The sequence below is a fragment of the Musa acuminata genome, chromosome BXJ2-8 (assembly GCF_036884655.1).
Source record: "Musa acuminata AAA Group cultivar baxijiao chromosome BXJ2-8, Cavendish_Baxijiao_AAA, whole genome shotgun sequence".
Lineage (NCBI taxonomy): Eukaryota > Viridiplantae > Streptophyta > Magnoliopsida > Zingiberales > Musaceae > Musa > Musa acuminata.
In genome coordinates, this window is record NC_088345.1 from 10,559,683 (window position 1) to 10,583,166 (window position 23,484).

A 23,484-nucleotide genomic window follows, 5' to 3' on the forward strand; every position below is an offset into this window, starting at 1 on the left:
CGTCACTCAAACACTAATTAGATCATAAATTTATCGATTGACTTCATCATCAAATATGATATTCAATAAACTCATCTTATAATTATAATTGATCAGTCAATACGAAGGATGAGACCTGGATTACATGATAGTTAAATGTAAAAACGATGATGAACGCAAAAGGAAATATTCTATCATATCATAAAATATTCACTTGGGTTTATTGTTCATCTTAATTTATCATTATCAATGTTAATTTATTATTCACACGTGAGTTTATTTTTCATCTTAATCCTAAGCATGTCATTCCAATCTTCATACAAGTCGATTTCTCGACCAATACTCGACTTATCCCTCTCAATCATCCTTAGATCATGGTGTTAGATATACTATCACTTTTTTTAATGATTTTTTATTTGAATTTTATCATGATATTGTTTGTTAATATATGGATTTTGAACCAAAATGATTAAACCCAAATAAATAATAATGCAACCCTCTTAAATCAATTTAAACTCTTATCTATTTTCGTTGTAACTGTGCTGTTACCATAATAACCACTCAAATCCAACCTTTTATTTTATTTTTTTCTCACTATTTATCTCCGGTGAATTATCACATTTCCTCCTTTCCTTTTCATAAGAATTGATATTCGAAGGAAGAACCGTCACAAAAACATTTCCTCGATATTTTATGTCCTAATTTCATATTGTTTTGCCTCTCCCCTCCGATTTTTTCCTTATTATTTTGCTATTTAACCTTCTTTCTCTATTTTCCTTAATTTCTTTTTGCATATCTTCTTCACCAACAAAACATATGCTCTCTTTTATCAATCTTTGATCGAAAAAAACATGCAACATTGATAGAGACTTGAATCTATTAACATGAAATAGCTTTATTGAAGAAGCTTTATTGTAGAAATGAAATAGTTTTAGCTTGAATCTATTAACATGTTCCCTCTAGATTTCCTCATATAATTGGGGAAATATTATCCTCTATCAAGTTGGGAAAATCTTTATCTTCTATCATGCCCCCGCAAGATAGTGCTCTTAACAAGGATACCAATCTTGGATCGATGCAAAGAATAGTTTAAAGCAAGAGCAGCGTTCCCTTCGTTCTCCTTACATGAGGATTTACCGTGAAGCCTCTTAGGAAATAAAATAATTGAAGAAGCTTTATTGTAGAAATGAAATAAATTTAGCTTAAATCTATTAACATGTTCCCTCTCTTATTTATAAGGATTTCCCTCAACAAAATAAAAAGAATAGAGAGATTTCTTCGTATAATTGGGGAAATCTTATCTTCTATCAAACACAAAATCAATATTTCCATTTTCTATCGCTTCGAAATAAATACGATTACAGTAAAAGATTAGAAATTCGATAGATCAATTTTATCTTAATAAAAGAAAAGGGATTTAAAGATCGAGTGAAATGGATCAAAATATCACTGTATCGGATCCCACACGGCGCATACCCCTTTTGATTGCACGCATTGCTTTACCACGTGAAAACGTAACGTCTCACGGCACTGCCTCGCTGGAGAGAGAATCCAAAGGTGCGTATCCTTGGGGCCCACAATTACGACCTTCCACTCGTCGACACGTACATCTCCCGTTCCATCTGGGGCCCCCGCCACCGTCCTACGGTAGTCACTCGTAGCTAAAGTTGTTCGTTCCGTGGGCTGAGGGTCGTATCCTTGGGTGGGCCATGATTGCTTTCAGTGTGGTATCTCTGACAACAATAGTTGCCACAGTATAACTATCGCGACGTCCATCGTGTCTCAAAATACAAAAGCTTGTTTAAGCTTGTCGTGACGTTCCTTCCATCGTTCCATGTTAAATCGGAATATAGGAATAATGCAAATAAGAGTCTATAAGGTTCACTTTAGTCATGTCGATGTGAACCGTGAGAAATTATACATTACATCAAATGATAGATTCAAATAACATACGCTTCCATCGAGCAGATTAGGCAGTCATTACTTATTATTTACCATGATAATATAAATGAATAGTCAACACCGCTTTTGGGTCAATTTTGACCGAGTCGTTGCTTGGCCAGCAGTCTCTGCTGAGTGAGGCGCGTCCCGACGACTTCATCGTCCAAGTTCAGGATTTGAAACCTCACGACGAAGAAGAAGAAGAAGAGAGAGAGAGAGAGGGGTGTCATCTGCCGTGATCCGACGGGTTGTTCTTACGGCGAACGCGTCTGATCGCCAAGCCAGCCAAAGGAGAGGGACTAAAGAAGAACAGTGTAATATTTTCACGAAAAGAGGTGGAGAAAAAGGCGAGAATGGCGCATCCCATGTGACCCGACAGCGCATCGAGGAACGCGTCAGATGAAGGAGAATCTACTGCTAAGTTTCTCGTCATGATCACTGGCCCACCCGCACCATGGGCGGAGGAGGCTGATGGAAGCTGGTAAAACACGGAACAATTACTGCTTCTTCTTCTTCCCGGTGTTTGTTTTCATGGATTCACCGTCAACTACCTTCCTCCTGCAATCGTTATCTGTAGCCTCCCTCTTCCTGACCTGAGCTCCGATCGTCTGACCGCACCAGAAGGCACCCTCTTAGATGAAGGTGACGGCCAGAAGAGCTCAACTCCACCACCAGAAAGCTCTCCAGCTCTGGAAATACTATAAATGGATTCTCTGGCTAGCTCTCTCCGTCTTCCTCTTCCTCACCACCACCTCCTCCTCCTCCTCCTCTTTCTTGTCTCATCCCCTTCACCTCAAACCGAATCTCCCGGCTCGAGCTCTGATCGAGGCGCGGGAGCCCTCTTCTTCGCCGCTTCCTAAGGTGTATGTCTATGAGCTCCCTTCTCGGTACAACAAGGACTGGCTGTCGGACCCGCGGTGCGGCAGCCACCTGTTCGCCTCGGAGGTGGCGATCCATCAGGCGTTGCTTGGGTACCCCGGCCGCGCGGTTGACCCCAACGACGCCGACTTCTTCTTCGTCCCAGTCTACGTCTCCTGCAACTTCAGCACGCCCAACGGCTTCCCCTCCCTCCACCACGCTCGCCCGCTCCTGTCCTCGGCGGTGGACTTCGTGTCCTCCCGCTTCTCGTTCTGGAATCGCTCCCACGGCCGCGACCACGTCGTCGTCGCGTCTCACGACTACGGCGCCTGCTTCCACGCCATGGTGACCATTAACTCCCCAGTACTACTCTTCGGTTTTGATTAGCACGGTGGGGTGACGCACGGCCGAATGATGCTTGCAGGAAGATGTTGCGATGGCGGACGGGATACCGGAGTTCTTGGAGAGGTCGATCATCCTGCAGACGTTCGGGGTGCGGTCGCCGCACCCGTGCCAGCGAGCAGAGCACGTTCTGATTCCTCCCTACGTGCCGCCGGGCATCGAAGACGTGCGGCCGGCGCCCGAGAAGGCGAGGCGCGACATCTTCGTCTTCTTTCGCGGCAAGATGGAGGTCCATCCCAAGAACGTCAGCGGCCGCTTCTACGGCAGGTAACGATGAACTCGAGAAGACAACAAGAAACGATCGCGCCCGTTCGAGCTCGTCACAAGTAATTGCCGACGATTCCCTGTTGTCGGATGGATGCAGGAGGGTGAGGACGGAGATATGGCGGCGGTACAGCGCGAACCCGAGGTTCCGGCTGCAGAGGAAACGATCCGGCGATTACCGAGCCGAGATGGCGCGGTCGGTGTTCTGCCTGTGCCCGCTGGGGTGGGCGCCGTGGAGCCCTCGGCTGGTGGAGTCGGTGGCGCTCGGCTGCGTGCCCGTCATCATCGCAGACGACATCCGGCTGCCCTTCCCGGAGGCGGTGCGGTGGCCGGAGATATCGGTGACGGTGGCGGAGGCAGACGTCGGCCGGCTCGAGGCGACGCTCGACCACGTGGCGGCCACCAATCTGTCGGCGATCCAGCGGAATCTGTGGGACCCAGCCCGGCGCCGCTCCCTGCTCTTCCACCGCCCCACGGAGCAGGGCGACGCGACGTGGCACGTTCTCAGGGCGCTCGAGGGGATGAGGCTCCGCCGCCGGCCGTGGCGGTCGAGGTGAGGCGGTGCAAGCCGACACGTGGAGGTAGCGCGGCGGTCGTACACGGCGAGTGGTCACGGGCTGTCGCGCTCGCTTCACGAGCGTGTCGTGTGACGTAGATCGGTCGGACATCCCCGTTTTCCTGTTATTTATTTATTTCACTATTCACAAAATTATACGATTAAAAAAAGAAATTATTACAATTTTGCTAGAATTAATAGTTGATTAATGAATGGCACATTAATTAATCACCGACCAAAGATGATTATAAATCCAAAGAAGGAAGTCTCTCCCTGAAGCACGGTTATTAAAGATGTTAGAGATCTGAGTCTCTGATTCATGAGCAAAAGGGGTGGGTAAAGAATAAGAGATGAAGGAAGTCTGAGCTTGAAAGATACTTTACGGAATTAAAAATGCTTCCTTTGCTGGCCTTGGGAAAGATTAAAGAGGAGGAGCGGAGTTGGTATGGGAAGAGATTAAAGTTGTGTTTTCTGCAAGCAGAGGGTATGATGTGAATGATGGCCAGAATGCAGACCATGATGTTTGCTTGCTGCTTTCAATTTGTATACGATAAGCACAGTGGTCCTGTCTCTCAATCGATCAGATATAGTCGATGTCACATGAGGTGCAACCTTTGCACTGGTCGGCTATCGATTATTATTATTATTATTATTAAAGATTAAGTGATAAATGTGAGACTTGTCAAAAGTCTTTACCTTCATATATATATATATATATATGTGATTTAAATAAGATCAACTATCTTATCTCTAAGATAGGGCTGAAGTTTTTCTGAAAACTAGTTGTTGTTTCTGACATTGTCGTCGTGTAAGACTCGTTGTGGTCGGCGGCAGGAGATGGTGGAGAAGATCGAGCACTCTCACCTGGACGTCCGAGGCATCAGCCTCCACATAGCTCACATAGGAAAAGGTAAGCGAATCCCCACATCACCTTACTCTCCCTCTTCCCATCCGACCTGCCTTGTGTGGGTGAGGACGCAGGTGAATTGGGGACCGTCCTCTTCGTCCATGGATTTCCGGAGATATGGTACTCGTGGCGGCACCAGATGATCGCCGTCGCCGAAGCAGGATTCAAGGCCATCGCCCCGGACCTCCGTGGCTACGGCCTCTCCGGCCAGCCAACAGAGCCGGAGAACACCACCTGGGAAGACCTCGTCGCGGATCTCCTCGCCATCCTCGATTCCCTCTCCATCCCCAAGGTACTATCTTTGATCCTCCGAAGCGGATCGCTTTAGGGTTGACAGATGGGTAAATGTTTTTTTTGCACGCAAGGTGTTTGTTGTCGGGAAGGACTTCGGCGCCTGGCCTGCTTATCATCTTGCTCTGTATCATCCGCAACGGGTGCTGGGTGTCGTGACCTTAGGAGTGCCATTCATCGCCCGAAACTTAGACAGCGACACGCTTCCCGAAGGTTTTTACATACTGCGGTGGCGGGTATAATCCCACGATTCATTCGCTCACAGCAAATTGCTTACTGTTTATCTTATCTCATCTTCTCCGACGACAGGAGCCAGGTCGAGCGGAGGCAGACTTCGGCCGGTTCGATGTCAGGAGAGTCGTTCGCACCATCTATATTCTATTCTCCAGGGTTGAGATTCCCATAGCCGAGAGAGGCCAGGAGATCATGGACCTTGCCGACTCATCCACGCCCTTGCCGCAGTGGTGCACCGAGGAAGACGTCGATGTCTATGCTGCTCTATACGAGACCTCGGGGTTTCGATTTCCGCTCCATATGCCATACCGGTGAGCTGCCAAAGCTAGCAGAAGCATGAGAAGAAGCCCTTTAAACCGTGTTGACACAGCCGGTCTGCTTCTCTGTAGGTCGCTGCTCAAGGTAACGGCCCCAGCCGATCCGAAAGTTGAAGTCCCTGCGCTGCTGATCATGGGAGAAAAAGACTACGTTCTCAGGTTTCCGGCCATGGAGGACTACGTCAGGAGCGGCACGGTGAAGCAATTCGTCCCTGATCTGGAGATCGTCTACGTCCCCGAAGGAAGCCATTTTGTGCAGGAGCAGTTCCCGGAGCAAGTGAACCAGCTTCTCATCGACTTCGTTAAGGGCCATCTCTGAGACTCTTGGCTCGAGGAAATACGCTGCATGATGATTGACGTATCATTGATCAGACGAACACAACTATAGATTGTGTGAAAAATAAAGCATTCAGTGAATGAGAAGCAATATGGGTTGACATCGCAGTCAACTATAAAAACGAGGCTTAAACTGCGAAGAACCTGCAACATCGTTGGAGGATCAGATCGTTGATTCTTAGAGGAAACCAACGATAGATTTAAGCGGTGACCAGCATGAGTTAGGTCATCAGTGAGAAGGTCAAAGATTTGAGAACTCAAAGAGCATCATGTCTAAACAACTTTGAGACATGGTCACGGGATCGACGCGGTTTGGTTCGGATCAAGATGATGGGAGATCTTTCTGGGGCGACTCTTGAGACTGCTGAGGTGGTTGATTATGGTGGTCTGATCGGTACGGGGTCGTTTTTTTCTCCGGGAGGGAACTCCTCGCCTGGGCGTTTAGTGGGAGGCTTTCGTCTTCGCACCTGCACATAGGTCGGGTCGGGGGAGCTTGGTCCGCCCCCTCCGACAATCAAGTTAGTGAATAGTCGTAGGGGTTTTTTCTGTTCATCCTCCTCTCTTTTCCTCGGAGCGCGAGGGTTTTTATAGTACTTCTGGTAGCGTCTGACATCTACGTTGGTGTGGCGTGAGGGATCGAGCCTAAGCAGGGTGTTAATGCATCTCGGTCGGCACTTCGGTCCGCATTGACCAGGTGCTGTGAGGTCAACAGAGACACAATGCGTCATCTGGGACAGCTGACATCGCCCGAGTCTTATCGTCATTATTATCCTCATCAATGTTGCGTGAGGAAGATTATGGATTTGTGATTTCCTCGAGTGAGGAAGGAACATCAAAATAGAGGGAAGATTAGAACATAGGTTTCGATACTATATTAAAAGAGAAAAAAAAAACTTTATTGATTCTTAATTATGGGTGCATCATAAACCATAAGTAGGGTGAAAAAAATCTAATCAATCTATATCAAATTTGATGGGAATAAAAAAAATGAATGATGATCATGTTGATGGATATGAGATTTTTTAATATGAAAACAACTCTTCCTACCAACTACCAACTCCTTACGTACCCGAAGGCGCACCGGCTCTTTGATTGGAGCTGCTGACAGATAGCATGGTTGGCGATTGGGGTAACACTAAATAGTTTTACGAAATTCAGGAAAACTCTTCGTACTTGTTTGAATTGTACCCACGCGTGCACCGGCTTTGTTATCGAAGGCCACGACGGGGGTACCAAACAAGTAGAATAGCTAGAAAAGATATAACCAAAAACTCTTTCTACTCAGTTTCTTCGGTACCCACTCGTGCACCGGCTTCGTGATTGGAACAAGGGACGGATGCCATAGCCGACGAATCGAGTAACTAACAAGTAGCTCCAGAAGACATTACCAGTCTCTCGTGTCACGTCACGTTGCTGTCAATCTCCTCGAGTTGGAGAAAGCGACAAATTAGACCGAGTCTCGATTTGTAGAAGCGTAATCGACAGCTCACCACTTGCCATTTGTGGCCCACCACGTTGGCCCACAGTGGACAAAGACGAGAGATGATTCCATCCCCACCTCCACACCTCTCGTTGTTGCCTTTACTAGGTAAAATTACGTATATATCCCTCGAATTTGATCCATCGACTGTGACATTAAACATCTTAATATTTCCGCTACATTAAATTCGAAAAGGGGGTAAATCTGGTCCATAATTGTTAACCTGAGTTACTTTGGATGAATAGTAATGGAATATAGTCGTGGAAGAAAATTATGGATATTAATATTTTGACGAAATTGGCAAGGACAGATATGTAAAAGTCTAATAGTAGTATTATTATATATTTTTTATTGTTATTTATGCTGCGGGTTGGTCTGATCTCTTTAAAGCCATCGTTTTCCAGTTGTGTCTCTTCGTCAATCGGGGTGCTAGGGTTTCGGATTCCTCATCGGTGGCTTCTGAGAACCACAAAAGAAAGAGGGAAGAACACCAAGAAACCCTCGAATCGCCCTCTCTCAGAACTGTAATTTTCCGATTCCAAACGGCGGAGCATTAAATCCCTCTCCCCCCCCCCACCCCCCCCAACCCCTCTCTCCCCACTCGTGTAACGAATCCGAGCTGCTCGCGAGCACCCTCCCCCCAACCCCCAACTGCAGGACAGATTAAAGAACTTTTTCGTAAGAACAGATCTATCCTCTGAGAACCTCGAATTCCAGATTTGCACCGCTTAAAAGATGAAATTGGACCTCAGAAAGTTTTGATCTTTTGATACAGGAGCGGAAGATTCGAACCGTAGTTTCTTTTTCTTGTTGCTGGAAAGATCCAAGATCCAACTTCTTGATGACTGTTACCGTGGTCGGACTTTGACTTGCAGGACTGTATACGGAACGATCAGGCCTAGATCTGTAGGTCTTGTTGAAGGATTTCCTGGTTTGGTCGACAAAGATCTCATCTTGATCTTGTAAAAATGTTTAACTCGGCAGTTTACTATGAGAACTCCCTTGTTGGGGAGGTGGAAGTTTATCCCCAGAATCCGAACACCGGCTCATGGCTCAGGGAGATCCGGATCTCCCATCTCTCGCCTTCCAGCGAGCGGTGCCCGCCGCTCGCCATTCTTCATACAGTCGCCTCCGGTGGCGTCCGCTTCAAAATGGAGTCGAAGTCACCACTGTCCAAAGATTCGCCGATGTCCACTTTGCACGCCACGCTCTTCAGTGAGAATAAGGTATTATTCCCCAAAAGGAAACAAAAATCGTAACGAAAGATTTTTATGCAGCTGCAGGATGATGTATAGTGAATCCTAGCAGAATCACTTTGTGAATAGGTCTAGATTTTAACTCATTGCTTGCAACTCTTGCTTTTTTCAAAAGGGAATATGCTGGTGAAATTCACCTTTCATGATCTGATTACACTGATTTTGAAACAAATGTCGCTCTATTGAAACTTTACCGGCTTGGAATTGTTCAAGTAACACGATGTCATATTGTCGTAAAAACAAGATTTGTCCCATAAATTTTAGACTACTGTATCTCTTTTTATTCACTACACAGTAAATTGGTTGCTTGACTTATGCATTACTTCATTGTTCGTCCTCCAATACAATAAATCGTCTAGTAAAGCACAAATTTTCTTTTCAGATGTTAATTATTCCTAGTGTTTTCTAGATCAGTTTGGACTAGCTTTGCCTTCAGGTTTTAAACAATCAGCTCAGTCCTGTTGTTGCAAGTAATAAAAGTTTTCATTACTGTATTATTTTTGCTTTGTCATAGTGCAATCGGATATGGTTGTTAAGGCTATCAGTTTATCCCTCTCTCAGAACTCTATTCCATTTCTCTTATAGAATAGAGCTCGGTAAAAGTTGAAGTCCTTTTCTAGAAGGTAATCTCCATTTTGGTTAAATTAGTGTTGATGTCCTATCTTAACCTTGATTAGAAGTGGCTTTCAACCTTCACTTTGATAAGGTATTTGTTGGCAACTGCCTTGCTGTCCATCCTTGACACTCATAATTAATTATGCTAGGTTTGTATGGAATTATGTTGCGTTAAGACTTATGTATGGTACAACTAGAATATTTACAAGAATAAATTTCTCATGGATGTCCAAACAAGAATGACAGTGATAGGCTGTGATGTAGTTCGATCAAAGTGGTCTGAATGACATCAAAGGATGAAAAATTTAGATTGAAGCATTTATTTCGATTGATTAAACTTTGTTGATTTCTGTTCTCAACTGAACCTTGCATGGTTTATTTTGATGTTTTTATATGATGATTACTGATATGCTTAAAATTCAATTGTTCTGTAGTCCCTATATCAAAGAAGCATACACATTTCTTCATCCTTTTTTGTTGGTCATGGTTGTATGTGCACGGTGCACATCTTATGCGTATCTTAAGCCTACAAAATTGGCATTGATATGTGGCAATTCTAAATTAGGTATCTAAATTTATATGTGGCAATTTCTAAATTAAGTATCTAAATTTCTCTTCATTCATGCATTCAATGTGCTTGCAGACTGCTGTTATTGCACTAGGTGAAGAAGAGCTGCACCTGGTGGCCATGGCTTCCAGAAAGAATCCTATGCCATATGCTTGTTTCTGGGGATTTAGTGTGCTATCACGATTGTACGAATCTTCTCTTTTGATGTTGAACCTAAGGTGCCTTGGTATTGTGTTTGATCTTGATGAAACACTTCTAGTTGCTAATACCATGCGCTCATTCGAGGACCGGATTGATGCACTTCAGCGAAAGATAAGTAATGAGACAGATCCTCTGCGCATTGCTGGCATGTTAACGGAGATAAAGCGGTATCAGGACGATAAATCAATCTTGAAACAATATGCAGAAAATGACCAGGTTGTTGAAAATGGAAAGGTGTTCAAGGTTCAATCAGAGATGGTTCCACCTTTGTCTGATAATCATCAATTGATTACACGTCCAGTAATACGGATACAAGAGAAAAGCATCATTCTAACACGTGTAAATCCATCTGTATGTTTCTTGTCCTGTTCTTTATGTTGCAAAATATGACTAACCCCTTTGTTCCTTCCCATTATCTTCCTGCATCAAATGCCATTTCTTATTTCTGTGTTCTTTTTTTCCTGATTAAGAATTGAAATAAGCTCTGTCTGCTATCAAAAAATTTTCTGGAAATGTAATTAGTTACCTTGAGTGCTATAACTTTCAGAGAAATCACAAATATCATATATGCCTTACTAGCTTTTTAATTTGTTCTTTTCCGGTTTTAACTTGATTGGTATATCTTTAGTTAAGGTGGATAAAATTCATTTTATCTTTAGATACGAGATACAAGTGTTCTTGTACGATTAAGGCCTGCATGGGAAGATCTTCGGAGCTATCTAACTGCAAGAGGACGCAAACGGTTTGAGGTCTATGTTTGCACAATGGCTGAAAGAGATTATGCTTTGGAAATGTGGAGGCTTTTAGATCCAGATTCAAGCTTGATTAACTCTTCAAAATTACTTGATCGTATAGTTTGTGTTAAATCAGGTATGTCATGCATACATTTTGCTGTTATATATGACATATCCTCTGCAATATTTCCCTGAAAGAGATCGATTTCTCATGGAATTCTCTGCATTTTTTGGATACTATATACTGATTGACATCTGTTTTATATTTTTCTCTGTTCCCTATTTTATTCAATTCTTGTATGTTGGTGTTGACTCGTCTTCTGATAGGCTCAAGAAAGTCACTGCTCAATGTCTTTCAAGATGGAATCTGCCATCCGAAGATGGCACTTGTAATTGATGACCGTCTGAAAGTTTGGGATGAGAAAGATCAACCAAGAGTTCATGTTGTCCCTGCTTTTGCCCCATATTATGCTCCTCAAGCAGAGGTACAGTGGACCCTATATGAACTAGATATTCATGTAGATCTTAATTGTTCTATGTATGCTTAAAGAGATTGTTTTATCTTAACATTTGATAGGCAAATAGCACCATCCCAGTTTTATGTGTTGCAAGAAATGTTGCATGCAATGTTAGAGGTGGTTTTTTCAAGTAAGTGATGCTACTTTGTTAATTGTGTTTAGCTGTATCAACTTTGCATATTTTTGACATCATGAAAGTCTTGCTACGTTGTTAATTGTGTTTAGCTATATCAACTCGCATATATTTGACTTCATGGTTCTACGTTTCGTTCGACTGCTATGTATTGAACGATACATATCGTCCAATGCATTGTCGGGTTGGCAGCATGGACCATGGCATATGCTTCCCATCAGTGCGTCTGTTACAAAAAGTTCCATCCATGACACATGCTGGCATACTATGTGTGGGTACGCCAGCAAGTATCAAACCTGAACCCTTCTGGTGGTGTACTGGCATGGGTCCGGTACTCGAAATGTCAAATCATGTTTGACATGAGAATTCTCTTAGTTCCTTGTAAGTTGTTTGACATGATCAGTCTTTGCTTTATTATAGGGATTTTGATGAAGGAATACTACCACGGATAAGTGAAGTTTTGTATGAAGACGAAATGAAGGATTTCCCACCTGCTCCAGACGTGGGCAATTTTTTGATATCAGAGGTAAATTTTTCTGTCGGTAAATTTCCAGGTTATGTAGACTTCTTTAACCTTTGATTCTTTTGCTTTAATTTCTCTTCTTTTGATTTAGGATGACGCTTTAACAGCAAATGCAAATAAAGATCAGGTCTGTCTTGATGGCATGGAAGATGCTGAGGTTGGGAAGAGATTGAAGGTACTTTTTTTGTTGAAAAATCACCAATTTCATGCTTTGAATCGGTAACTGCAGTTGATAATACATCTGTCCATTTTAACCTTGTACAGGAAGCAAGTTGCAGCATGCAAGCTGTTCAGCCCATGGTTACGAACTTTGGGCCGAGACCAGTATCTTCTTTACAAAATGTTCCTTCCTCATTCAACACAACCTCACTGACTGCTATGCGGATGGCAGTGCCATTACCTAATAATCAATGTGCTCAGTCGGTTCCAGTAGGTAGGCCTTTAGGTCAATTGGCCTCTCCAGAACCTAGCTTTCAGGGTTCTCCTGCTAGGGAAGAGGGTGAGGTTCCTGAATCAGAATTAGATCCAGACACAAGGAGGCGACTACTCATCTTGCAACATGGTCAAGACACAAGAGAACCTACTCCTTCGTTTCCTGTAAGCCCCCCACTTCGTGTCTCAATTCCTCCTGTACAACCACAAGGAAGTTGGTTTCCGTTGGAGGAAGAGATTGATCCAAGACAACAAGACAGCGCACCTAAAGAATTTAGTAGAGAACCAGATCCTGGACGTTACAGGAAACGATCTAGGCATCCATCTTTTATGCATGGTGGAGAGAACTCTGTTCCTTCTGATAGAGTTCTTCATGAACCTAGAAGATTACCCATTCAGGTGACTTATGTTTTTGACCTGGTAACAGTTAGGTATTGAAGTGTATAATTTTACTAGTTTAAACTTAAACTGATTTAATGATTCAGTTGCGTAATGGAGGTGATCGTTTGCAGCTAAATAATTCCTTGTCAAACTTCAATTCCTTCCAAGGTATGGTACATGACTGAAGACTGCATTTCCATTTGTCTGTTGCATGGTGGATTTTTTATTCTTTACTTTACCAAATGTGTACAAGTAACAAGTGCTTGCTGCTATTTATTAGCTTTATAGCATCAGTTTTTGTTAATTATATTTTTTTATCTTTTACTTCTATATAAGTGAGTTTTTGCTATAAAGTAATTTATGGAATTCTGATGTATATATTATCTTGCACACCAATGTGTATCTTTGTTAACATTGTTTGATCTCATGTGTTATGCCTCATCTCACACTTAATTAATAAGACCTTATTGTGTGTCTTTGTGCATGCTCATATTTTGCATCTGATAGTTTTCTTTTCCTTTGCATCCTCTTCTCTTTTGAAAGTTAAAGCACTGTTGTGAATGTCTGTCAATTATGCCCATTTTTAGGTCAATAGTGTGTTGATTTTGAGTTTAGTTCCATGACAAATGGTTCATAATTTCCTACTCATTCTATTTTTCATGTAAAATTATTATCTTATAGTCAGAGAAAATTGAAGCTTTAAATTGTTACTGACATATAAGTTATAATCCTTCCATTGATTAAGTTATATAGAATTGAAATTTTCATAAATTTGTAGCCTAATTCAAGTTGAATTTGTACGTCAGGTAAGGAGATTGCCATGGGATGTGGTGTGATCTGAATATAAAAGTTTGTTCTTTGTTTACTGATGATGTGTTTCTTACTTATCAATGGACAATAGGTCGACATGTAGTTTTTCAAAATTTTCCCAGCCCTCTGCTATATATTTTGGTTGTAACCTACCCTTCAAGAAACTAATAGATCTTTAGGTCCTATTGAATGCCTATATGTTGATTAAGTTATTTTGCTTTCAATCTGTAGATGTGAATTTTGCAGATTAACTGTCTTATTCTGCACTTGCTGTTTAGGGAAAATGAAATCTGTTTGACCATCATAGTTTACGTTACAATAATACTTTGTAGTCAGGATCTTACCTTGTTATTTTGGGTATTTTAAAATTTATTATTTCTTGGGCTTAATGTGAATGCTGACAATCAAGTTTTGGATGCTTGCTGAGATCAGCAATTATTGGAACATGAACAGTGAGATACTGTGAAAATATTCTCAATGACTTGAAATTACTGCTACCTCTTTCTGTAAGTGAGTGAAACTGAACCTTGTTTTTTAGTAGCCATTTTTCAGCTTTTATTCCATCGGCATAGCATAATTTGAATATTGAGCCTTGGAGATTTTCATGAGGTCAATTTGAGACAAATGGTCCAAGTTGTCATACTTCTGGTGCTTGGTGGAATAAGAGTTATTTTTTTTTATTGCTGAACTTTCGTATTCGTTCCATTGTCAGATCCATAATTTAGTAATCCACAGGTCATATTACTTGAAACTTAAAAGAACCCTAATTCGTTCTTTTTAGTAAGAAAATTAATGAAATAGTTACAATTGAAACTAGAATTTCAAGCATCACAAGAACAGTGTGTGGCGAACGCGTTCATGGTTGGTAGTGATACAAATGTGGCCAGAGGAAGGCACAGCTGAGCACGTCAATTTGAAGAGCCATAGGACTAGCTATTTTTGGATTCAAGATGAGAGTCCTTTATAAGAACCTCTTATACATGTATATCCAACCATGCAGGCATGCTTGGTGCACGTGGGGGTTCAAATGATCACAGTCTAAATCTTTCAATGTTAAGAAACCCTGCTGATGCAATTCCAGACAATTTGGGAAATTTCTTCTACCCACACAAGGCAGAGTTTTAGTTTCTGAGAATTGCTTTTTTGTGTCAATCCTTTCTAAAAATTCAGGATGGTTGTTTGTCACAGTAAATTGACTGAGCTACCCTATGGCTAGAAAAATCGTGTCATCTTTTTCTTGATCTCTTATCACCGTTGGTGATGTTCCCCCTAAAGATTAATCTGTCCAATGAGGAAATGAACCTTGATTTTTTTCTTACTTTTGGAGTTTCCATCTTTGTTATTTCTCCTCATTTTTGTTATTGCTCCTTTGTTATCATCATGTTGAACTCTTCTTTTTCACAATTATAATTTTTGAAGTAATAATATCTATTTTCTTTCCTTTTATGTGGATTCTTCATGATCATTGGCAAAGATTGTTCGAATTTTGTGAAATCTTTGATCATGGTTCACCGTACCGGTTCGTACCGATGTACCGACCAATTGTTAGTATGGTACATACCGAGCTATATTGAGCCATACTAAGTATACCGATGCATAGTACATGGATGCGTGCCAATATACCCTACCTGTACCAACCCTCTGTTGGACGAGCATGTACCACCCGTACTGAGCGGTATGCCATGGTACGATGAATCTAGCCTTTGATACACAATTACAATTTTCATAAATCTGTTTTACTTTGGAAGGATGTGTAGTCGTTGTTGTTCAAGCAACCTTTGGAAGGATGGGTCGACAACAATGCTTCTCAAGTTGATTACCACAATGGATATTATTATGGATTGTCCATTGCAGGGTGGGGAGTAGCACTTAAGCTTGACACTAGGTGTGTTCAATATCTCAGGATTTGAAGCTTCATAGTGGTCAAATGAGAGGTGAATGGAACATGAGAAAAAGGAATAATGAGGCTGAACTTTTCGTTGTAAAGCAGTTCAAGCAACCTTTGGCTCATGTTCCATGCTTTGGAACAAGTGCAGCAACTTTGCCATATAAGGATTAGGAACTCATTTTAATTTCTGGATCCCAAGAGCTTCTTATCATAAAAACTTTCCAATGCCCTCTATATCTATAAACAATCTGGGAAGTTCTTTCTTTTTCAGGTACAGGCGTGTACAGGCATACGATCAAACAGATAACTTAATTCTAACAGTGAACAATTGCTAACCAATCAACACTTTCTTCACCACTTAGGGTCCCATTTCATGTACAACAAATATTCTCTGGGTAGTAATACTATTCTCATGTTATGTGGTCTGTGTTCATTTAATGTTGTTCATTAGAGATCTATAATTGGTGCTGGAATTCCTTTTTTTTTTGTGATTCAGTCAAATTTCTGATTTGTTGCACATTCTGTATCAGATTGTTGTCAAAAGTGGTCTAAGTTGTGTTCTCACTATCTTTGTTTTGCTTCGTCTTGGAACTAATGGGCTGTGCTGCTTTTTTCCAAACTTGCAACGTAAAGGTGAGGAGATGCCTATGGGTCGAAACTTTTCAAGGCACAAGGACGCACAACTTGAACCTAAACAGGCTACCATAAAGCAAGCAGGATCTCCTCCTGGAGTTCTACAGGAAATAGCAATAAAATGTAGAAATAAGGTAGTTTTCAAAATTCTGGTGTATAGATATCAAGCTGCTAATTGATGTTTTTGACTTTTTTCATACTTTTATTAGGTGGAGTTTCGAAGCACTCTCTGTGATACGGCAGAATTGCAGTTTTCTATCGAGGTATTAAGACTATCCGGTCAAGAATGACTTTTAGAAGTTCTCATACCATTCCTGTGTTTCCATTTTTTTGTTGATAATAGATGTTCACTGAAGTATATTTTTATACTATGCTGAGTATGGTTGGCTTATTATTTACTCAGCTTGATTCAGAACCATATGTAAATATTGGCATTGTAATCTCTTAGTATGGGTTTTCTGTCTCATATCTTTTAAGGAATATAATGTAGGTGTCATTGACCATTGTTATTCCTTTATCATGGCTCTAGATTTTGACTGATTTTATTGAATAATGGGTTTATTTTTGTATGTCAAATGTTCATGAGAGGGGGATCTTGTTTTCTTTCCATTTTATCAGTGTTTTTCTGGATTTGATTTTGCATGTGCCACTTCTATTGTACTGTAATGACCCAGTCTGTGAGCTTGGAACTTGGTTCGAAGTGCTTAAATTCTGATAGTTGGTTTTCTGATTTCACATCTATAAATTCATCCTTTCTTTTTTTCTGATGCAGCCCCCCCATTGTTCAAATTCTTGGCTTTTTTCCCTTTAGTTTTTCGACTATGGTTGTTATGGAATTCGTGAGATATCACAACTCTACCATACTACCTCCACCATACCATACTACCTCCACCATTTTCTGTATGCTTTTCTTTGCACGTTGTAGGTGTCAGTTCCAATACCACTTGTGTGATCCATTTTCAATCTACTGGTTCAGTAGGTTGCATGGAATGGATTAAATAGCATCATGCAAAGTGCTTAAGCTTATGATACCAGTAGTTAGCAGAAGCTACTAGATTATGCTTTCCAGTTTCCACTTTTACTAGTATGGATATAGTATTGTTCAAGTATTGATTCTCCATTAAGTTTTTGATATTGTTGTTATCATCAACTCAATCTCTAGGCTTCATTGTTAATATTATGGAATTAGGGCCTTAGCATATGATGTTGTAAGAGGTACTGGAGTACAAACTTTGTGGTCCCTTTTATGGGCTAATGCTCTATAGTTTATATATATATATATATATAGTGGATGATGTGAGGCCATCTTTGTCTAGAGTTTAGACACTAAAAATATAAAGGTAGACTTTTGGCTACCTGTACTGTTCATCCACCTTTGGAAGTTTGAAGAATCCTCTTTAGTTGAGTGGCTGAATCTCTGTTATGGTTTGGCATTTTTATGGTTCTTTTTTTATACAGTAATGATCTAGACTTCTAGAGGATAAATTCAAGATGTGGTTTTCCCTTATCTTAGCACCTGTACGCATAAAAAATATTGAGGTATATGTCAGTAATGTGATTAGAGGCTTTCTGGATTTATTTCTGCATTGGATATGAAGGAGGACCCTGAGTGGGAAGCAGCTTATCCATGAAATGGAAAATCAAACTCCTTTGGAGACTAGTAGAAGAGGGTACTATAAAGTCCTAGCACCTCAGTGACTGCTATACATGGGTTAATGCACTATGGAATCCAGGAAGATGTAGTAAGCCCTGAGCCTGATGAGGACACAAAATTTGTTAAGCGCCATTCCTAACAGCTTGGTGTGCGGTCCTCCAGATTTCATTCTGCATAGGAACCGCAAGTGAGGATTCTAGGTTGTGTAGCATGTTCTTTCTTCCCAGTGAAAGTGGGCATGTTGCAAGGTTCTACATTTTAGGTATTGATCCATGGCAGACCGGTTTGGGTTGAATCTGTGGCAGTACGTCAACAGATGGTATGCTGGTTCATAACATGGTACAAAGAAGGGGCGAGGAGGAGGCAGCGGAGGAGGAAGAGAAGAGTACCAGATGCCAGGGGCAGCAGGTGGCATGACATCGGGCGGTCAGCAGGGGATGGCATAAGAAGATGAATTGCACAAGCAAGAGAGGTTGGGGTAAAGGAAAAAAGGAAAAAGGTTGGTGGGGTGTGGCGGGCACAGAATAGGGTTTTTTATTAGGTTAAGATTACACACACAAAAAAGGAACCAGACTTAGCACCCAGTCCAGGTCTATTACTGGACCTGGAATGGACAGTAAGCCCTGTACCACATGGATATACTGGTCGAGACAACAAATTAAACCTTGGCGGACAGGACAGTATATAGGGCCATTAGGTAAAAGTTCAATGTATTCACTCATTTCCTGCTCCTATATTGATGAAGCCAGATGATGTACATGTCATAATCCATGTTTAACCAATAATATCTGAACAAAAGTCACATCTATTCACAAAGTAAAATTCAAGTACTTGTTTGCATCCAAGTTTAATTTAAATATATGGTTTATATCATATTAGTAAATACAAACATATGTTAAGAACTCATTCGAACTTGTAAGGAGGCGATGTGTTAGAGGTTCACGAAGAAATCCGAAACCGGTTTTTGAATGCAAGTCCACTTGAAAGCATGTAGGGGTCCAGTAGCATGTGTCCATGCTACAAGTGGCTTACTTACAAGCAACCAAATGCTTGCAAGTGGATTACTTGTGGCAACCTCACTTGTAAATGGTCCACTTGCAAGCAACTAATCACCCCCTTAGTACATGTGAAGGGGAAAAATGAACTTTAGCAACCTTACTTCTTTACTTTCCTATTTTCTTGCCTAATGGTATAACTTTTATATTTTTTATTGATCTCATGGATGACTATTGCTCATTTTCCTTGTTTCAGAAAGAATTATTTTCTTGTGATGTTAATCATGCATGTTTTTACTTGCCAGGTTTGGTTTGTTGGAGAAAAATTAGGTGAGGGGGTTGGCAAAACAAGGAAAGAAGCCCAGCATCGAGCTGCTGATATGTCCCTTCGGAATTTGGCTGGTATGCTTTTGCCATTTATAGTAGCTAGACATCAATTATTGATGAACCTTAACAATATCTGTAGGCAAAATAAAAATCTACAAATGATTGTTTTCTGTAGTTTTCTTTTCAATGCAGTAAGTCAAATTATAATTTTGAGCAATGAGACCATTAGGAACTCTTCTACATTTCTGAATAACTACTGAGAAAATTAGTTTGTCATTTTCTAGTAACTTCTCCTACATTGTTAGCTTTCACGAATGATATTCATTATGATGTTAACTTCTTTGAATCAATCTTATCTAACCTTTACATTTACGTATATGCTTAAGCAATGACAACTTCAAGCTACATCAAACTACTAGTTGAAATTTCGTTTAGCTTTATTCTTTTGTAGTCTTTACTCTTTCCCTCAAAAAAGTACTTTTTGTATGCAATTTAGTTAATCCTAATTTTAATTTCAGATAAATACTTGTCAAATGCTCTGGGTGGCCCTAATACTGTACATGGAGATCTACTTAAGCTCCCTCAAACCAAAGAAATGGGTCTTTTAAGTGATTCAAACTCTTACGGCTATCAGCCATGCCCCAGGAATGACCTTTTGCCAGTTGCAAGTACCTCGGAAGATTCTCGTTCCATGGATCAGAGATTAGAGAGCTCAAGAAGAACATCTGCTACTACTTCCCTAAAAGAACTAGTATGTTACTTCTATAGGACACTTGTATGTGTATTTCAGGCATTTATTCCACGATATTTATTTCTGATGTTTCTGCATGTTAGTGTGTCATGGAGGGTTTCGATCTTGTTTTTCGAGCCGAACCTTCACCTTCTAATGGATCAATTAGTAAAGGGGAAGTGTCAGCGCAGGTTATTCCCTAACTTAATTTTTTTTACAATTTAGTTTGAAAAAAACAATGTATTGTATCAGTGATGTATTACCTGAATAGGCTTATTGGTTTAATATCTCTTGGTCAACAAAAATTCATATAGTAAATCTCTGTTTTTCAGAAGTTCTGAACATTAATTTAACCAAAATTTTGAGTTGTATCCTTCCATTTGTGGGGGCTTCAGTTGATCGACAATATACGTGGGAATGGGTACCTTTTTATGTGTAGAATCTTGGTTAGATAAGGTGTAATGTGCTACCATGCTAGCATCTTCTCAATGCATTATTAAGAGAGTTGAATGTTGTTAAGAGTGAAACATGTATGGTGCGGCAAGTTTGCATCTGGTTGCTGTAGTCGGTCATCACGCTAGTCTCACACTAGAGGTCCCCGGTTTGAACCCCGATTCAACATTTTTGAAGGAATGTGTCACCTAGTTTAGCTGGTAAAAGCCTTGACAGTTTATTGCAAGGTCCTGGCTCGAATCTCGTCTTCATCACTTACCCTTTGCAAAAAAAAAAAAAAAAAAAAAAAAAAAAAAAATATATATATATATATATATATATATATATATATATATATATATATATATATATATATATATATATATATATATATATATATATATATATATATATATGTATGTATGTATGTATGTGTGAAAACATTTATTTATTTATTTTTCTTATTGCAAATGGTTGAGTAGTCAATCAGCTTGGTATGGCACCTTAAATAAATTTGATCAAGGGTAAGTGGTGAAGTCTTTATTCATCCCAAGACCTTGATATTAACAGTCTTGTTCTTTACTGGCTAGTACCTTATGGCTGAGTGTAAGTAATTTAAGATGAAAGTGTTCTCGGACTTTGAGCAATATCTTGTGTTCTGTCATATTAGCTGGTCATGAAAATATATATGAAAACCGGAAATTTCTACTTCAGAAACATCTGTAGTGTTGTTTCCCTTTTAGAAAGACTTAGGGACCAAAATCCAAAGTAACACCCAGATCAAACAGTCTGCCTCCATCCACAAATAGCTCATTCTTACTCGAGCCCTTATCATATCCTCCAATGCATCTATGATACTATTTGTTATGACGTGACCTGTTTGGATAACCAGCTGAAGTATTTAATTGTGAAATGTCCACTTAAGCTAGATTCCCATTTATGTACTTACAATGAAATTCATACTTTGAAAAAGTGAAGAAATTAACAATTGGTTCATGAGTAAAAGTGTGACTTCTCTTCCGTTACTATTCTCTTACGGACCACTTTTTTATCTGCTTATTGCCTTTTCAGGTAGAAATAGCAAGACAGATCTTGGGGAGAGGGGTTGGAATGTCCTGGGAAGACGCCAAACTCCAGGTAGTATATTTGGATACCCTCCCAGTTCTCTTTCTAATCTTTGTTCTTTGTTTCTTTTCTTCTCCTTTGTATTGTAATGCAACGCTGTCTAGTGTTATAATGCCTGGGAAATGGATAGCTTACTATTATATATTTAAACCAGGTTGTTAAAATTTTGAACTGGAGCACGACCTAAATAAATTAAAGTCATGTTGAGTTTCTATACTAGGCCCACCACTTGTCAATGATACCTGAGCTCAAATCTGCCCTGAATTGGCCATGGATTTAGTCAGGCGAAGTCACCCAGCTTGCCATCTGAGATTTAGGTTGAAATTCAAAATCAGATGTTCATTTTCAGGCATAAGCTGTTTTTTTCTGTTCATTAGTCAAAACAGATATTGGTATTTGGACTCCAATTTTCTATATGATCGGTAAAAGCTTCTATTAATTTGCTCTGTTTGTGGTTAAAACCTTTATTTCTCCAAGGGTTGTTTTCTTTGTTTTAGCTTCTACCAGGCTTTCTTTGCTCTTCCTCTTTTGTAAGCAGTACCTCTGAGATACATTGACCCATGGCTTAATAGTGTTGTGGTCTTTACTGCACTTCATAGATAATGATGTAAATTTTGTTTCCTTGATAAAATATAGTTGACCAATGTCACCAATCTTAATTTTGCATCAATTCTACAGGCTGCCGAAGAAGCTCTTGGAACTTTGAGGTCCATGCTTGGACAATATTCTCAAAAACACTCTAGTTCACCAGGGTGAGATTACTTTTTTGCATAGAATGCCTAATTACGCTCTTACTTTGTTGAAACAATTTTTTTTTTAAAGACAACTTTGATGTCTCAAAATATTCAAGCATGAGAGTATTTAGCAACATATTGCTCAATGATTTTTTGGACTGCCAATAGTGTGCATGAATGTTTTTGTTGTAGGAGTTGAAATTGCTTGAAAAACTAGGAACCTCCATGAAATTGCTCAAGAGTTGCATGCTTTATTGGTTAGAGGCTTGAATGCTTGGAAACACTCTTTCAATTTTACAAAGGTTGACTCATTTGAATCTTCTAATTGTTGGAAACATGATCCTGGGATCTTGCAGAAATTGATGTTTGTTCATTTCGCTAATTTAGAGCCTTGAAGGAATCTGCTGTCATTTTTTTATTTATTCATGATTCATTGTTGTTCATTCTAAATAAAAAAGGCATGGTCATTGGTGGTGGTTCTTTATAGTTTTGTGGTACAAGAATTTGTGCAATTGGTTCATATCGTTTTTATAGCCTCTCTTTGACCAGTAATCCCCAGTTAATCATACTTCCAATTGCTTTACATCTTCCTCTCTTTTTTTCTTCGTTCTCAGGTCACTGTCGATGATGTCAAACAAGCGTTTCAAACCAGAAGTTTCACATATACTGCATAGAATTCCACCTTCTGGAAGATATTCTAAAAGTGAAACTCCTGTGCCTTGAAGGCACTGTGCTACCAGCCCACTTCTTCAATGGTTATCATATTAGCTTTGTGGCAGAGCAAGCCAGTTGAGTTTAATCGGGAACCAACTCCTGAAAACGTTGAGCAGACTTCTCAAGTAAATTGATAAAAGCTATATCTCATCCATTCTTGGGCATCTTTAGCAGAACCTCTTTTGGAAGCATGTAGCCGTGCACGTCAATGCGGATTATACTTTTGTGTTTGGGATCACATTGCAGCTTGAACCTGTCAATTTGGCAACAGTATCAAACCACCTTTGTTGCCCGATAGTTGGGAGATCCCAAATGAATATTAAAACTTTGGGGCTCCTGAGAGGTTCTTTCTATTTCTTCGGGTTTCTTGCATTTTTTTTTTAATTTTAGGCTTTATGTTTCCAACATTCTCTAGTTTTAGTTGACAAAGTCATTTTGCTGTAAACTCTCAAAACATTTACTGACAACTGGAATGGCGAGTCGGTAGAGTGCTTTGTCCTAATCTTTCTATGGACT

At 40.4% G+C, this 23,484-nt stretch overlaps 3 protein-coding genes across 4 annotated transcripts; all 3 read left to right on the forward strand.

The window, feature by feature from the left end:
* Positions 1-2,178: 2,178 nt before the first annotated feature.
* LOC135619144 (probable glucuronosyltransferase Os03g0107900) lies at positions 2,179-4,183 on the forward strand. Its single transcript, XM_065120856.1, has 3 exons — positions 2,179-3,123; positions 3,203-3,447; positions 3,545-4,183. The coding sequence occupies exons 1-3, from the start codon at positions 2,557-2,559 to the stop codon at positions 3,999-4,001; spliced, it is 1,269 nt and encodes a 422-aa protein (XP_064976928.1). The 5' UTR covers positions 2,179-2,556; the 3' UTR covers positions 4,002-4,183.
* Positions 4,184-4,745: 562 nt separating this feature from the next.
* Positions 4,746-6,186, forward strand: LOC135619145 (uncharacterized). Its single transcript, XM_065120857.1, has 5 exons — positions 4,746-4,910; positions 4,982-5,199; positions 5,273-5,434; positions 5,508-5,743; positions 5,822-6,186. Exons 1-5 carry the CDS (start codon positions 4,838-4,840, stop codon positions 6,066-6,068), a joined length of 936 nt encoding a protein of 311 aa, XP_064976929.1. The 5' UTR covers positions 4,746-4,837; the 3' UTR covers positions 6,069-6,186.
* A 1,791-nt stretch (positions 6,187-7,977) lies between these two features.
* Positions 7,978-23,470, forward strand: LOC135619143 (RNA polymerase II C-terminal domain phosphatase-like 1). Of its 2 annotated transcripts, XM_065120854.1 has the most exons (18): positions 7,978-8,243; positions 8,341-8,791; positions 10,080-10,556; positions 10,865-11,075; positions 11,267-11,424; positions 11,517-11,587; positions 12,011-12,116; positions 12,205-12,288; positions 12,378-12,944; positions 13,031-13,094; positions 16,258-16,391; positions 16,467-16,520; positions 19,212-19,308; positions 19,752-19,984; positions 20,068-20,154; positions 21,467-21,532; positions 22,199-22,272; positions 22,869-23,470. In XM_065120854.1, the coding sequence occupies exons 2-18, from the start codon at positions 8,534-8,536 to the stop codon at positions 22,975-22,977; spliced, it is 2,850 nt and encodes a 949-aa protein (XP_064976926.1). In that variant the 5' UTR covers positions 7,978-8,243; positions 8,341-8,533; the 3' UTR covers positions 22,978-23,470. The 2 variants fall into 2 exon arrangements, with proteins under 2 accessions (XP_064976926.1, XP_064976927.1); XM_065120855.1 differs by having other exon boundaries at positions 7,978-8,791.
* The last annotated feature ends 14 nt before the right edge of the window (positions 23,471-23,484 follow it).